Consider the following 12,060-nt stretch of genomic DNA (forward strand, 5'->3'; position numbering starts at 1 on the left):
ACCGGATTGGTTTCCCTACTCCTACAGATGAAGCCTGCTAGGTGACCTTGCGCTAGTCATGCTCTCTCAGCCCCACCTACCTCCCAGGGTGTCTGTTGTGGGGAGGAGAAGGGAAGGCGATTGTAAGCCGGTTTGATTCTTCCTTAAGTGGTTGAGAAAGTCGACATATAAAAACTAACTCTTCTTCTTCATTTGGGCAAAGATACAAACAACATGTGGCATGCTAGGACTTTTTCCTCTGACTGGGCATATATAGCCTTTCATGTTGGGAAGGTGACATAGGAGGAAACCACATAACACACACACACACCCCGCTCATGGTCCCAATTCCGGTGCATGAAGCTGCATTTACAGAGGACAGAAATGCTCAGGAGCTCTGCAAGGAACTTCTACCTTCTTGTCTAGTTTGTTCCATTTCTGTTAAAGGGAAGGTGGTTGTAAGCTGTTTTGATTCTTTCTTAAGTGGTAGAGAAATTCGGCATATAAAACCCAACTCTTCTTCTGGCTGCTCCTTCCTCAGGGGATGCCAAGAACTCCTCGGCCCCCCAGGCAGTGGCCAATGGCACCAGCGGCAGCAACTCGGAAGACACCATCAAGAGCATCCTGGAGCAGGCCCGCCGGGAAATGCAGGCTCAGCAGCAGGCCCTGCTGGAGATAGAATCGGGCGGCGCCAGCAGGCCCCTCGCCACGCCACCCGCAGAGCGCTCCACGCTGGCGGCCGTCAGCCAGAACATTGTCCAGGCCTACATCAAGCAGGAGGAAGGGATGCTGGGATGCCCAAACGCCGGAGGCGGCACAGCACAGGCACCCTTGACGGTGCTCTCCCCAGCTGCCTTTGTGCAGAGCATCATCCGCAAGGTCAAGTCTGAAATCGGGGACGCCGGCTCGTACTTCGACCAGCACTGGGCATCCGAGAGGAGCTTGCTCAGCCGCCCCTACACCTCGGTGTCGCCCTCCCTCTCCTCCTCTTCCAGCTACTCCAGCATGGCCAACGGGCGGGGGTGGCAGCGAGGAGACCCTGGTGATGCCGTCCCGAACGAGGAAGACCTCCTGACCTCCGAGGATGAGCCGCACAGGGTGCTGGAGGTCAAGTCGGAAGGGGCCGGCCCCGATCCCCAGGGCTCCGGCCGCCTGGCTTATTACCCAGCTTACGTGCCAAGGACCCTTAAGCCCACCGTGCCGCCCTTGACCCCGGAGCAGTATGAGATGTACATGTACAGGGAAGTGGACACCTTGGAGCTGACGAGGCAGGTCAAGGAGAAGCTGGCCAAGAACGGGATCTGCCAGCGTATCTTCGGGGAAAAGGTATCTCAGCCTTGCCGAAAAATCTGGGCCTGGGGAATAGCTGGAGACTTCTGAGGCTGTTTTGACCTGGATGGCCCAGGCTAGCCCGATCTCATCAGATCTCGGAAGCTAAGCAAGGTCGGTCCTGGTTAGTACTTGGAAGGGAGACCACCGAGGAAGTCCAGGGTTGCTACACAGAGGCAGGCAATGGCAAACCACCTCTGCCTGACTCTTGCCTTGACCCGGAAACCCCAGGCTAAGGTTAAGTTCGACCACTGCGCCTTCTCAGTAACTCCTCCTGAAAACTCCCCTCCGTGTCCCATCCGAGTCCCTTTCCCCTCCTGCCATCATGTTGCTGTTTTAGCAGCCAGGCCCGTGCGCGGACCCAGCCTGTCTCTTTCCTCCAGCATGGTATAGTGGTTAAGAGCAGGAGAGCCAGCGTGGTGTAGTGGTTAAGAGGGGTGGTTTGGAGCGGTGGACTCTGATCTGGAGAACTGGGTTTGATTCCCCACTCCTCCACATGAGTGGCGGAGGCTAATCTGGTGAACTGGATTGGTTTCCCCACTCCTACACACGAAGCCAGCTGGGTGACCTTGGGCCAGTCATAGTTCTCTTAGAGCTCTCTCAGCCTCACCTACCTCACAGAGTGTCTGTTGAGGGGAAGGGAAAGGGAAAGTAATTGGAAGCCAGTTTGATTCTTCCTTAAGTGGTAGAGAAAGTTGCCATATAAAAACCACCTCTTCTTCTTCCTTCTCCTCTGCTGTAGGTGCTGGGCTTGTCTCAAGGGAGTGTGAGCGACATGCTGTCCCGGCCTAAGCCGTGGAGCAAGCTGACCCAGAAGGGGCGGGAGCCGTTCATCCGGATGCAGCTGTGGCTCACGGACCAGCTGGGCCAGGGGCTCAGCCAGCAGGCCGGCCAGCCTCACGGTAAGTGTCCTGCGGCGCCTCCGCAGGGGGGGCCTCTCCACAGGCTCGGGCTGAAAGTCCGGCTCCTGGGTCTGTCCCACCTGCCTTCTGAAGTGGTACATTCTAGTCTAGGGAGGGGAGGTAGCACAGTGTATAGCCTGCTCTCATCACCTCTCGGAAGCTAAGCAGAGCTGGTACTTGGAAGGGAGACCGCCAAGGAAAACTCCTAACCTTATATCTATCTATCAATCGATCGATATATATAGATATATATAAACGAGAGTTAAAAGTGGTGAGAATTTCACATATATTATTTCAGTATTCCTTCCAACATCCCTGTAATGTTTTGTTGCTTCGGCTGTGGGATTCTTATCCCCATATTGCAAACAGGGAAAACAGGTTGCAATGGGGCCAAACATTTCCTAGTGAGTCCGTGGCTGAGGTTAGGTGTTGGATCAGAACATGTGCTATACGTTGTGCCAATTTATACACATGTTGTGCCATGAGCTGTCTACTCTTCCAGCGTATTGCTGGAGCAGTTTGTTTTCTGCTGTTCTCTGGACCACAACAGCAAACCAGTCGAACTCCTGTCCACTGTGGTCCACATTGAGCGAGACACTTTCATACGACTTTTTCATAACTCAGTAGTTTTTCTAAAAGCAATTTGAATAATTGTAAACAAGATATTGAAAAACAGATGAAAACCAAGCAATGAAACATTATCATTAAAATATCTTCTACATTCGTGTGGATAAATACTGGGCAGTCCCCTTGAGAGGAACATAGTAAGCAAGGAGGCTGATGCCTGTCTTAATTTTTTTATCCTGCCCTTCTGACAAGGAGCTCAGGGTGGTATAGTCACAACAACCCTGTGAGGTAGTTTAGGCTGAGGGAAAGGTTGTGACTGGACCAAGGTGAGCTTCGTCACAGAGTTGGGATTTGAACCCAGGTCTCCCCAGTCCTATTCTGGCCCTATCATCACAACATCACACTGGCTCCGAGAGAATTCTCTTTTTAGAAAACACAATTTGGGCTCTTTCTCCTTAACAAAAATAACTCCCTATCACTTCCCTTTTGACTCTGGGATATCTCACAGCCCAAGCAACAAAAAAAGCACATGGTGCTCACACACACAAACCCAGAGCACTGTGTTTTTTTAGTTTTGAAAAGGCAGCTCCTTACATCTTTCCGATGCCGGATGTTTTGACACATCTGCCTCTCTTTCCAGCCTCCTTAATTAGTATGCTCAAGGAGATAAAACTGTTGTGTGTCTCCTTCAAACAGCTCTTTGAAAGGAATGTTTTCAAAACTTTGTGCCGAGGACTGAGGAGCAACTGGGAGTTTCATGTTAATGGTGCATATAACTCCCTTTAATCCAAAACTGACACACACACACACACACCGCCGTGAGGTTTGAGGTTCCTCTCTCCTTGTAGCAGTTACTTATTTAAGCAATTTTTGCCCTGCTTTGGAGAGATCTGCCTGTCAGCTCGCTATTCTCCAGTAATACCAAGAAGACTGAATACATAAACATCAACAGATTAAAAAAAAGAAGGAAATGCAAAACAGCAGCGGAAGTAAAATATCAGAAACCTGCAGCAGTCAAAATGGTGCAAAACGTGTCTCCCCCCAGGTCGAAGCCTGGCCCTTGGCTGTGCTGTTAAGAGCTTTGCCCTCTTTGTGGGGGCTCTGGCCAGCAGGCGCTGAAAATGTAACATTTGATTTTTCATGTCTCTTTACACGCACATGCACCTTTGCAACCTTTGTGGTACTGACCTGATCCAGTCTGGCCAAAATGCAGTATTGAGAGGAGGAAAGGGTTTCCCACCCAGAGACAGGCATGTGCAGTTTCCCCAATAAAGTACAGGGGCAACAGGGCTTCCAGGTGTCGAGTTTCCCTGCCCCAGTCTCCTGGCAGTGGGGGCAGAGAAAAGCCCCCAGGAACCGCTGATTCTAGCCTTGGAAAGCAGCAAAGAGAACCAGCAACCGGACAGTATGACCTCAGCTTCCATGCTGAGCGAGAAGACGTGTCCCAACAGCCAGCATGGTGTAGTGGTTTGGAGCGGTGGACTCGGATCTGGAGAACCAGGTTTGATTCCCCACTCCTCCACATGAGCGGCAGACGCTAATCTGGTGAACCAGGTTTGATTCCCCACTCCTCCACATGAAGCCAGCTGGATGACCTTGGGCTAGTCACACTCTCTCAGCCCCACCTACCTCACAGGGTGCCTGTTGTGAGGAGGGGAAGGGAAGGTGATTATAAGCCGGTTTGATTCTCCCTTAAGAGGTAGAGGAAGTCGGCATATAAAAACCAACACTTCTTCTTCTACCCCATACACCACTAGGGGTTTTTTCAGTGTGTGAGTATGTGTGTTTTTAAATTAAACCAATGTTCCACTCTGACTGTTACCTGATTTCCCTCTTTCCCCTTTTTGTGTGCAGCCAGTCCTGGGGAGACCCAGTCTTCCCCCTCCCCACCACCCAGTCCTTCAGAGCAAGAGAAAAGCCCCCAGGAACCGCTGATTCTAACCTTGGAAAGCAGCAAAGAGAACCAGCAGCCGGAGAGCAGGTCGGCTTCCGTGCTGAGCGGGAAGACGTGTCCCAACAGCCAGGGGTCGGTGGGCATCCAGGAGATAGTGGCCATGTCGCCAGAGCTGGACACCTACTCCATCACCAAGAAGGTCAAAGAGGTCTTAACGGATAACAACCTTGGTATGGATACTTGGGGAGTCCCCCAACATATGGCAGCAGGATTTGGGGCTGCACCCAGCTCGTTACATGGAGGGAGGAAGGGAGGCCTACAAGAATGTTAGGGTGCTGCTCTAGGGCAACCAGACCAAAGTAAACTGTAGTCCTCTGGGCTACTGGAATCCATGCCCACAATTGCAGCTTCTAGACTAGATGCCCTTCTGGACTGATGGCAAACCAGAGCGTGTCATTCCATCTGAACCACCACCTAAGTTTCAATGTGAGCAAGTGTAAAGTGATGCATATTGGGGCAAAAAAATCCCAACTTCACATATACACTGATGAGATCTGTGCTGGCAGTGACAGACCAAGAAAGGGATCTTGGGGTGGTAGTGGATAGCTCAATGAAGATGTCAACTCAGTGTGCGGCTGCTGTAAAAAAGCCAAATTCCATGCTGGCCATAATTAGACGAGGAATAGAGAATAAAACTGCTGATATCATACTGCCCTTGTACAAATCTATGGTTAGACCACACTTGGAATACTGTGTACAGTTCTGGTCACCATACCTAAAAAAGGATATTACACAGCTTGAGAAGGTGCAGAAAAGAGCAACCGAAATGATTAGGGGACTAGAGCAACTGTCCTATGGGGAGCGGTTAAGACGCTTAGGGCTATTTAGCTTGGAAAGAAGGCGGCTGAGGGGAGACATGATAGAGGTCTATAAAATTATGCATGGTTTGGAGAGAGTGGACAGGGAGATGTTTTTCTCCCTCTCCCATAATACTAAAACACGGGGTCATCTGCTAAAGCTGGAGGGTGAGAGATTCAAAACAGATAAAAGGAAGTATTTTTTCACACAACGCATAGTTAAATTGTGGAACTCCCTGCCCCAGGATGTGGGGATGGCTGCCAACTTGGAAAGCTTTAAGAGGGGAGGGTTCATGGAGGAAAGGGGTATTCATGGCTATTAGTTGGAATGGATGCTGGTCATGCTGCATACCTGTTCTCTCTAGTATCAGAGGAGCATGCCTATTATTTTGGGTGCAGTGGAACACAGGCAGGATGGTGCTGCTGCAGTCGTCTTGTTTGGGGGCTTCCTAGAGGCACTTCGTTGGCCCCTATGTAAACAGACTGGTGGTCTTGATGGGCCTTGGTCTGATCCAGCAGGGCTTTTCTTATGTTCTTATGTTCTAATGAGTGCAGATTGGAAGGGACAACAAACTGTGGTTTGCTGCAAATCTCGGGAGTCTTTCATTAGCCTGGTGGGCCTTGGTCTGATCCAGCATAAGAATATAAGAACATAAGAAAGGCCCTGCTGGATCAGACCCAGGCCCATCAAGTCCAGCAGTCTGCTCACACAGTGGCCAACCAGGTGCCTCCAGGAAGCCCACAAACAAGACGACTACAGCAGCATTTATCCTGCACCTAATGTAATAGGCCTGATCCTGGAGAGAATAGGTATGCATCATGACTAGTATCCATTTTTACTAGTAGCCACGAATAGCCCTCTCCTCCATGAACAGGTCTACTCCCCTCTTCAAGCCTTCCAAGTGGGCAGCCATCCCCACATCCTGGGGCAGGGAGTTCCACAATTCAACTATGCATTGTGTGAAGAAATACTTCCTTTTATCAGTTTTGAATCTGTCACCCTTATGTTCTTATGTTTATGTGGAAGCTCACAAAGAGGAGGCATCTAGATGTACACATGAGGCAAAATCCCCATGTGGAAATGATTACTATTTGCGTTGCAGTGGCAACGGTTGCTTCCGAGGCCATCGCAGTATCAAAACAGCTTCTTGGTCGCTGTTGGACATGCCATGGTCTCACCTTCCAACTTGTCTCTCCCACCAGGCCAGCGACTTTTCGGAGAGAGTATCCTGGGCCTGACCCAGGGATCGGTCTCCGACCTCCTCTCGAGGCCCAAGCCGTGGCACAAGCTGAGCTTGAAAGGGAGGGAGCCCTTTGTCCGTATGCAGCTCTGGCTGAACGATCCACACAACGTCGAAAAGCTCCGGGACATGAAGAAGCTGGAGAAGAAAGGTGAGCATCTGAGACCCAGGAGTGCATCCGTAGTGCAGCGGTTGCTCTCCGGGGTCGCTGGAGTGAAGTTGAGTGTAAAAGCAGCCACAGCCCAATCAGTGTGTCTTGTGGGCTCGTGCCTGTTCTTTCCCGCTATGGACGCTGCCAAGAGGCTGGGGGGCTGTGATGAGGACCAGCATTTCCAGCACAAGTTCCTTTGAGCTGAATGGGGAAATGAGCAAAACTACAGAGCAAAAAACTGCGTCGGGCTTTCCTTCCCATTTCCACTTAGCTGATAAATTCATAGAATCATAGAGTTGGAAGGGACCACCAGGGTTATCTAGTCCAACCCCCAGCACAATGCAGGAAATTCACAACTACCTCCCCCTCCCCACAAACCCCCAGTGACCCCTACTCCATGCCCAGAAGATGGCCAAGGTGCCCTCCTTCTCATCATCTGCCTAAGGTCATAGAATCAGCATTGCTGATAGATGGCCATCCAGCCTCTTCTTTAAAACTTCCAGGGAAGGAGCGCTCACCACCTCCCGAGGAAGCCTGTTCCACTGAGGAACCGCTCTAATTGTTAGAAAGTTATTCCTGATGTTTAGACAAAAATTGCATTATATGTTCAGGACGCTTGCCTGCGAAATTGTTTCAGAGTGTAGCCATGTTGGTCTGCAGTAGAAGAGCAAAATTCAAGTCTGGTAGCACCTGAGAGACCGACAAGAGTCAGGGTACAAGCTTTCAAGAGTCAGAGTACCCCCAAAATCTTTTTGGTCTCTAAGATGCCACTGGACTGGAATCTAGCAGTTATCTGCAAAAGCAGATGGATAATTTTAACAATTGTGGGATTTTTTGGAACAGTTTGCAAGATATTTTACATCCTAGCATAACCAGGCGTCATTCTTCCTTCCAAGTTGCTATCATGCATAGTGCCAGGCAGTTTCTCACATTTGTTCACCTTCTAAATAGTGAGCATTCTTGCACATAATGCTGGATTGTTTCTCAAAACACCAGTGTGTGGCAGTTTTCTGCATACTGTGCCATAGATTATATTCTGGGGGGTTTTCTCCCCAGCCAGTGTGGTGTAGTGGTTAAGAGTGGTGGTTTGGAGCGGTGGACTCTGATCTGGAGAACTAGGTTTGATTCCCCACTCCTCCACATGAGTGGCTGACGCTAATCTGGGAAACTGGATTTGTTTCCCCATTCCTCCACATGAAGCCAGTCATGTGACCTTGGGCCAGTCACAGCTCTCTCAGCCCCACCTACCTCACAGGGTGTCTGTTGTGGGGAGGGGAAGGTGATTGTAAGCCGGTTTGAGTCTCCCTTAAGTGGTAGAGAAAGTCGGCATATAAAAACGAACTCTTCTTCTCTGTCTAATTATGGATCTGTGATAACTTTTCAGAAACAGCTGCTTTATTTGGGAACACTTACCTGTAGCTGTAAATATGTGCTGTGTGTTCCTAAATATGAAAACTGCAAATATGGGTTGGTGGTAATTGTGAATGTGGCTCTCCATGAGCCACAGGGTGAATCCTACTGTCCTGCTCAGCTCAGGTTGGCTCATGAGACGTTCCTCCTGGTTTGTAAGCAGGAAACACCTGATGAGCTGAGAACACAACAGCATATCTTAAAGGCCAGATGCTTTTCTTTCTGTTCTGTTTGCAGCGTATTTGAAGCGCCGCTATGGACTGATCACTGCCAGTTCGGACAGCGAATCTCCCAACACCCACTCAGAATGTCCCAGCCCGAGCCACCAGTCGCAAGACCTTAGCCTCTTGCAAATCAAGAAGCCCAGAGTGGTCCTGGCCCCAGAAGAGAAGGAGGCCCTCAAAAAGGCCTACCAGCTGGAACCATACCCTTCCCAACAGACCATTGAGCTGCTGTCTTTCCAGCTGAATCTCAAGACCAACACCGTGATCAACTGGTTCCATAACTACAGGTACAGAATAGGTCGGGTTATCTGGGGGACGCCTCGCTCACTACCTTGCCGTTTAGGAGCTCCGCCTGGGTTGCTGTTTCTTTAAGCAGAGGGCAGAGTTTAAGTGAAGTTAATACCTTTGCCCGCTGACAGTTAAAGAGGTGACCTCAAAGGACACTGCAGCCCACTCAAGTGCATTTCACTCAACTCTGGGGCAGGCCAGATGAAGCCACAGGAAGGTAGTGGGTTACAGGAGGTATTGATTGTTCTTGTGAAAATTCAAAGGGCTTTACTGTCTTCTCTCTTTTCACTTGCTGTCACCACAGCCCACTGAGGTATGCCATGTTTATTCCCATTTTACAGTGCAGGCATTCTGGCTGAGAGAGAGAGACTGGTCCATGCCCACATAAAGAGTCCCTGGGAGAGGTGAGACTCGAGCCCAAGATCTCCCAGATCTACCTCCAGTGTTCTGTCCCCTGGACCACAGCGGCTCTCGTTCTTGCTAAACTGTTGGCATCTGCCCTTGTGAGCTGCACTGACTTTTCTTTGGCAGGTCTCGCATGCGCCGGGAGATGCTGGTGGGGGGAGCGCAGGATGACACAGACCCGGAGCAGTGCGTGACCCCAGCCGGCAACTCGCTCCAGGGTCCCCAGCCTCAGAGTCCCGACTCGGAAGGAGAGGACAGGAAACCGACATTCAGAGACGCCGAGTGCCAGAGGGAAAACGAGTCGCAGGTCCAGATCAAGGAAGAGCAGGTGGAGGCGGGGGAGAAAGATGACTGTTCGAACCATGGGGATTCCGGTAGCCTGGATGGAGAGACGGAGCCTCTATCTGGGTCGGTCCTCAAAGAAGAGGTGGAGGAAGCGGCGTGCACAGAAGGGTCAAACGAGACTCTTAGCCTCACATGGGGCAGTACCCCACACAGCAAAACACATGTATCCGGCGCTCCGGATTACTCCTCTGTGCACAACAACTCCGTGGAGTTGGACAGTGGGGAGAGGCCTCACCCCGACCCCATTAGCTTTAAATCTGTTTCCGAATCCTCCCACTGCAGTTTAGAGGTCTCCCTGAACTCTCCATCGGCAGCCTCCTCTCCGGGCCTCATGATGTCTGTCTCTCCCGTCCCGTCCTCTTCGGCCCCCATCTCCCCGTCGCCCCCGACTGCGGGAGCCGCCAAAGCGCAGAGCTGGAGTCCCACCACAGACCCGGGCTGCGCTGCCCAGCACGCCAAGCTCAGTACGAACATCCAGCGGCGGCATGAGAAGATGGCAAACCTCAACAGCATCATCCATCGGCTAGAAAGGGCGGCTAATCGAGACGAGGCCCTGGAGTGGGAATTCTGATGCAAATTCACTGGAATATGCTAAGAAAGCAGGGGACCACAGTGGAGTGTATATACAAATATATATACACACACCCACACACACACACATATATATTTTATTAATTTCACCAAGGATTGAGGAAGACACAAAAACACCCAACTCCTTTTCGTTGGGGGTGGGTGGGAAACCGATTAATAGCTATTCCTATTCACTCTTTCTTCTTAGCTCTGGACAGGAAGATAAAAACTGACTGTTTTGTTTGTTTTTAAATGTGGAAAAAAAAAACCCGGGAACACTTTTAGAAGAAAAAAAATTAAAATAATATTTATAGACCTCTTTTAGATATTTTAATAAAAGGAAACTTTGGAATTTACTAACAGCTCTAGCTGCTTTGATATGAAAAAGATAGCTATAAACTGTATCAGTTGTGTCATTAAATGTCCACTGAAGTCCTGTAGTTTGCCACTGGATGAGATTAAAAATTAAGAAGATAAAAACCCAGACTTGTTGATCAAAGCCATCGAGAAGCACTCTGAGACGGACCGAAATTTTACCACACTTTTAAGTCGCCAGAGGGGGTGTATTTTTCCCCACTTTTGTCTGTAAGACGCCTCATTGCTACGACCTTTCCAGAGACTTGTCTTATAGTCCACAAAGACTCTAAATTTGGAATCTGCGATGCCATCCTGAGTCCATTATTTAGTTCTGGTGGTATGTTTTGAAACCCTTTTTTTGTAACGCAGGAAAAAGAAAGTGTTGCGTGCCGTTGTATATGTTGTAGAAATATGTTTTCAATAGCCTTCCTGAACACGATGTAGCATGGTTTGAGAACTGATTCTGTAGTCCTGATGCTTCCTCTAGCTAGCAACCCTTGAGAAACAGAAACAGTAAGAAGAAAATGCAAGAAGAAAGAAGAATCCAGCTGCAGTTGGAGGCTGCCTTCTTTCTGCCTGCTGTTGAAATCTTTTCGTATTTCAAAAAGGTGAATTCGGCCGCTCAAAAGTCTGGGATCTATTTGGTTTGGCAAGGAGAGACTTGAATGATAACCAAGACAAACTCATACCAGTTTACATTTTTCTGTGCATGAAAGTCACCGCCTTGTGCAAGTGAGCACCCGTCCCCAAGGTGTTGGCTCAGTGTTCTCTTTCAGGAAGGAGCCAATGTTGAGGTTGCCCCCAGTTGCAGCACTAAAGTTTTTAAAATCACCAACTCGGTCCAGTGTCCTGTATGTGATTTGATGCGCACCCCGAGCTCTGGCACGTGAGAGCTGTCCTTGTTCATTTTGTGCATCTGGTGGGACTGTGGGCATTCCAGAACCACCATGCGCATGCAAGACGGCATCAGATGGGGGTGAGTGGCGTTCACACAGGCATGCCAAGGGTTAGCTGTTGCTAGCAGGCCCTACTGGATGGCCACTCAAGCTAAGGATCTCACGTTACAAACATGAGCCTATTTTATATACATTCAGTAATGATAAACTACATTGCATATATATAAGCTTTGAGCTTTTATACAATTATTATAACATAAATGCATAAGCATTTGACAAGGTCTCGCGATTATTTTTCCTTGTTTCACGTGTTGCTTCCTCAGAAGTCTTTTGCTTTAATTCACAGGAGAATCTTAGCTGCTAATGAAGTCTTACTGATTCGTAGCCCAGAGCGTGGTCTGTCTGATTTAACTGAATACTTGCTTCGGTAAATATAACAATATTGTTTTGTTTGTATAATAAATAAGTTAATATAGGAAAAGTAAACTTATGTTATCAACTCTGTTTTATATAGAGAACAGGGAAAAGAGTCAGTAAGACTTCATAAGCAGCTAAGATTCTCCTGTGAATTAAAACCAACAGACTTCTGAGGAAGCAACACATGAAACAAGGAAAAATAATCACAAGACCTTTGGTGCATTCACA

At 49.2% G+C, this 12,060-nt stretch overlaps 1 protein-coding gene across 1 annotated transcript in view; it reads left to right on the forward strand.

The window, feature by feature from the left end:
- CUX2 (cut like homeobox 2) overlaps nucleotides 1-10,174 on the forward strand; it is a 187,008-nt gene extending 176,834 nt beyond the window's left edge. The window contains exons 17-22 of the mRNA XM_056859406.1: nucleotides 521-1,305; nucleotides 2,051-2,210; nucleotides 4,632-4,901; nucleotides 6,732-6,920; nucleotides 8,568-8,841; nucleotides 9,374-10,174. Of these exons, the coding sequence (XP_056715384.1) occupies nucleotides 521-1,305; nucleotides 2,051-2,210; nucleotides 4,632-4,901; nucleotides 6,732-6,920; nucleotides 8,568-8,841; nucleotides 9,374-10,163 (2,468 nt within the window). The 3' untranslated portion in view covers nucleotides 10,164-10,174. The remainder of the gene's footprint in view (nucleotides 1-520; nucleotides 1,306-2,050; nucleotides 2,211-4,631; nucleotides 4,902-6,731; nucleotides 6,921-8,567; nucleotides 8,842-9,373) is intronic.
- The last annotated feature ends 1,886 nt before the right edge of the window (nucleotides 10,175-12,060 follow it).

Source organism: Euleptes europaea, chromosome 13 (genome assembly GCF_029931775.1).
Source record: "Euleptes europaea isolate rEulEur1 chromosome 13, rEulEur1.hap1, whole genome shotgun sequence".
Lineage (NCBI taxonomy): Eukaryota > Metazoa > Chordata > Lepidosauria > Squamata > Sphaerodactylidae > Euleptes > Euleptes europaea.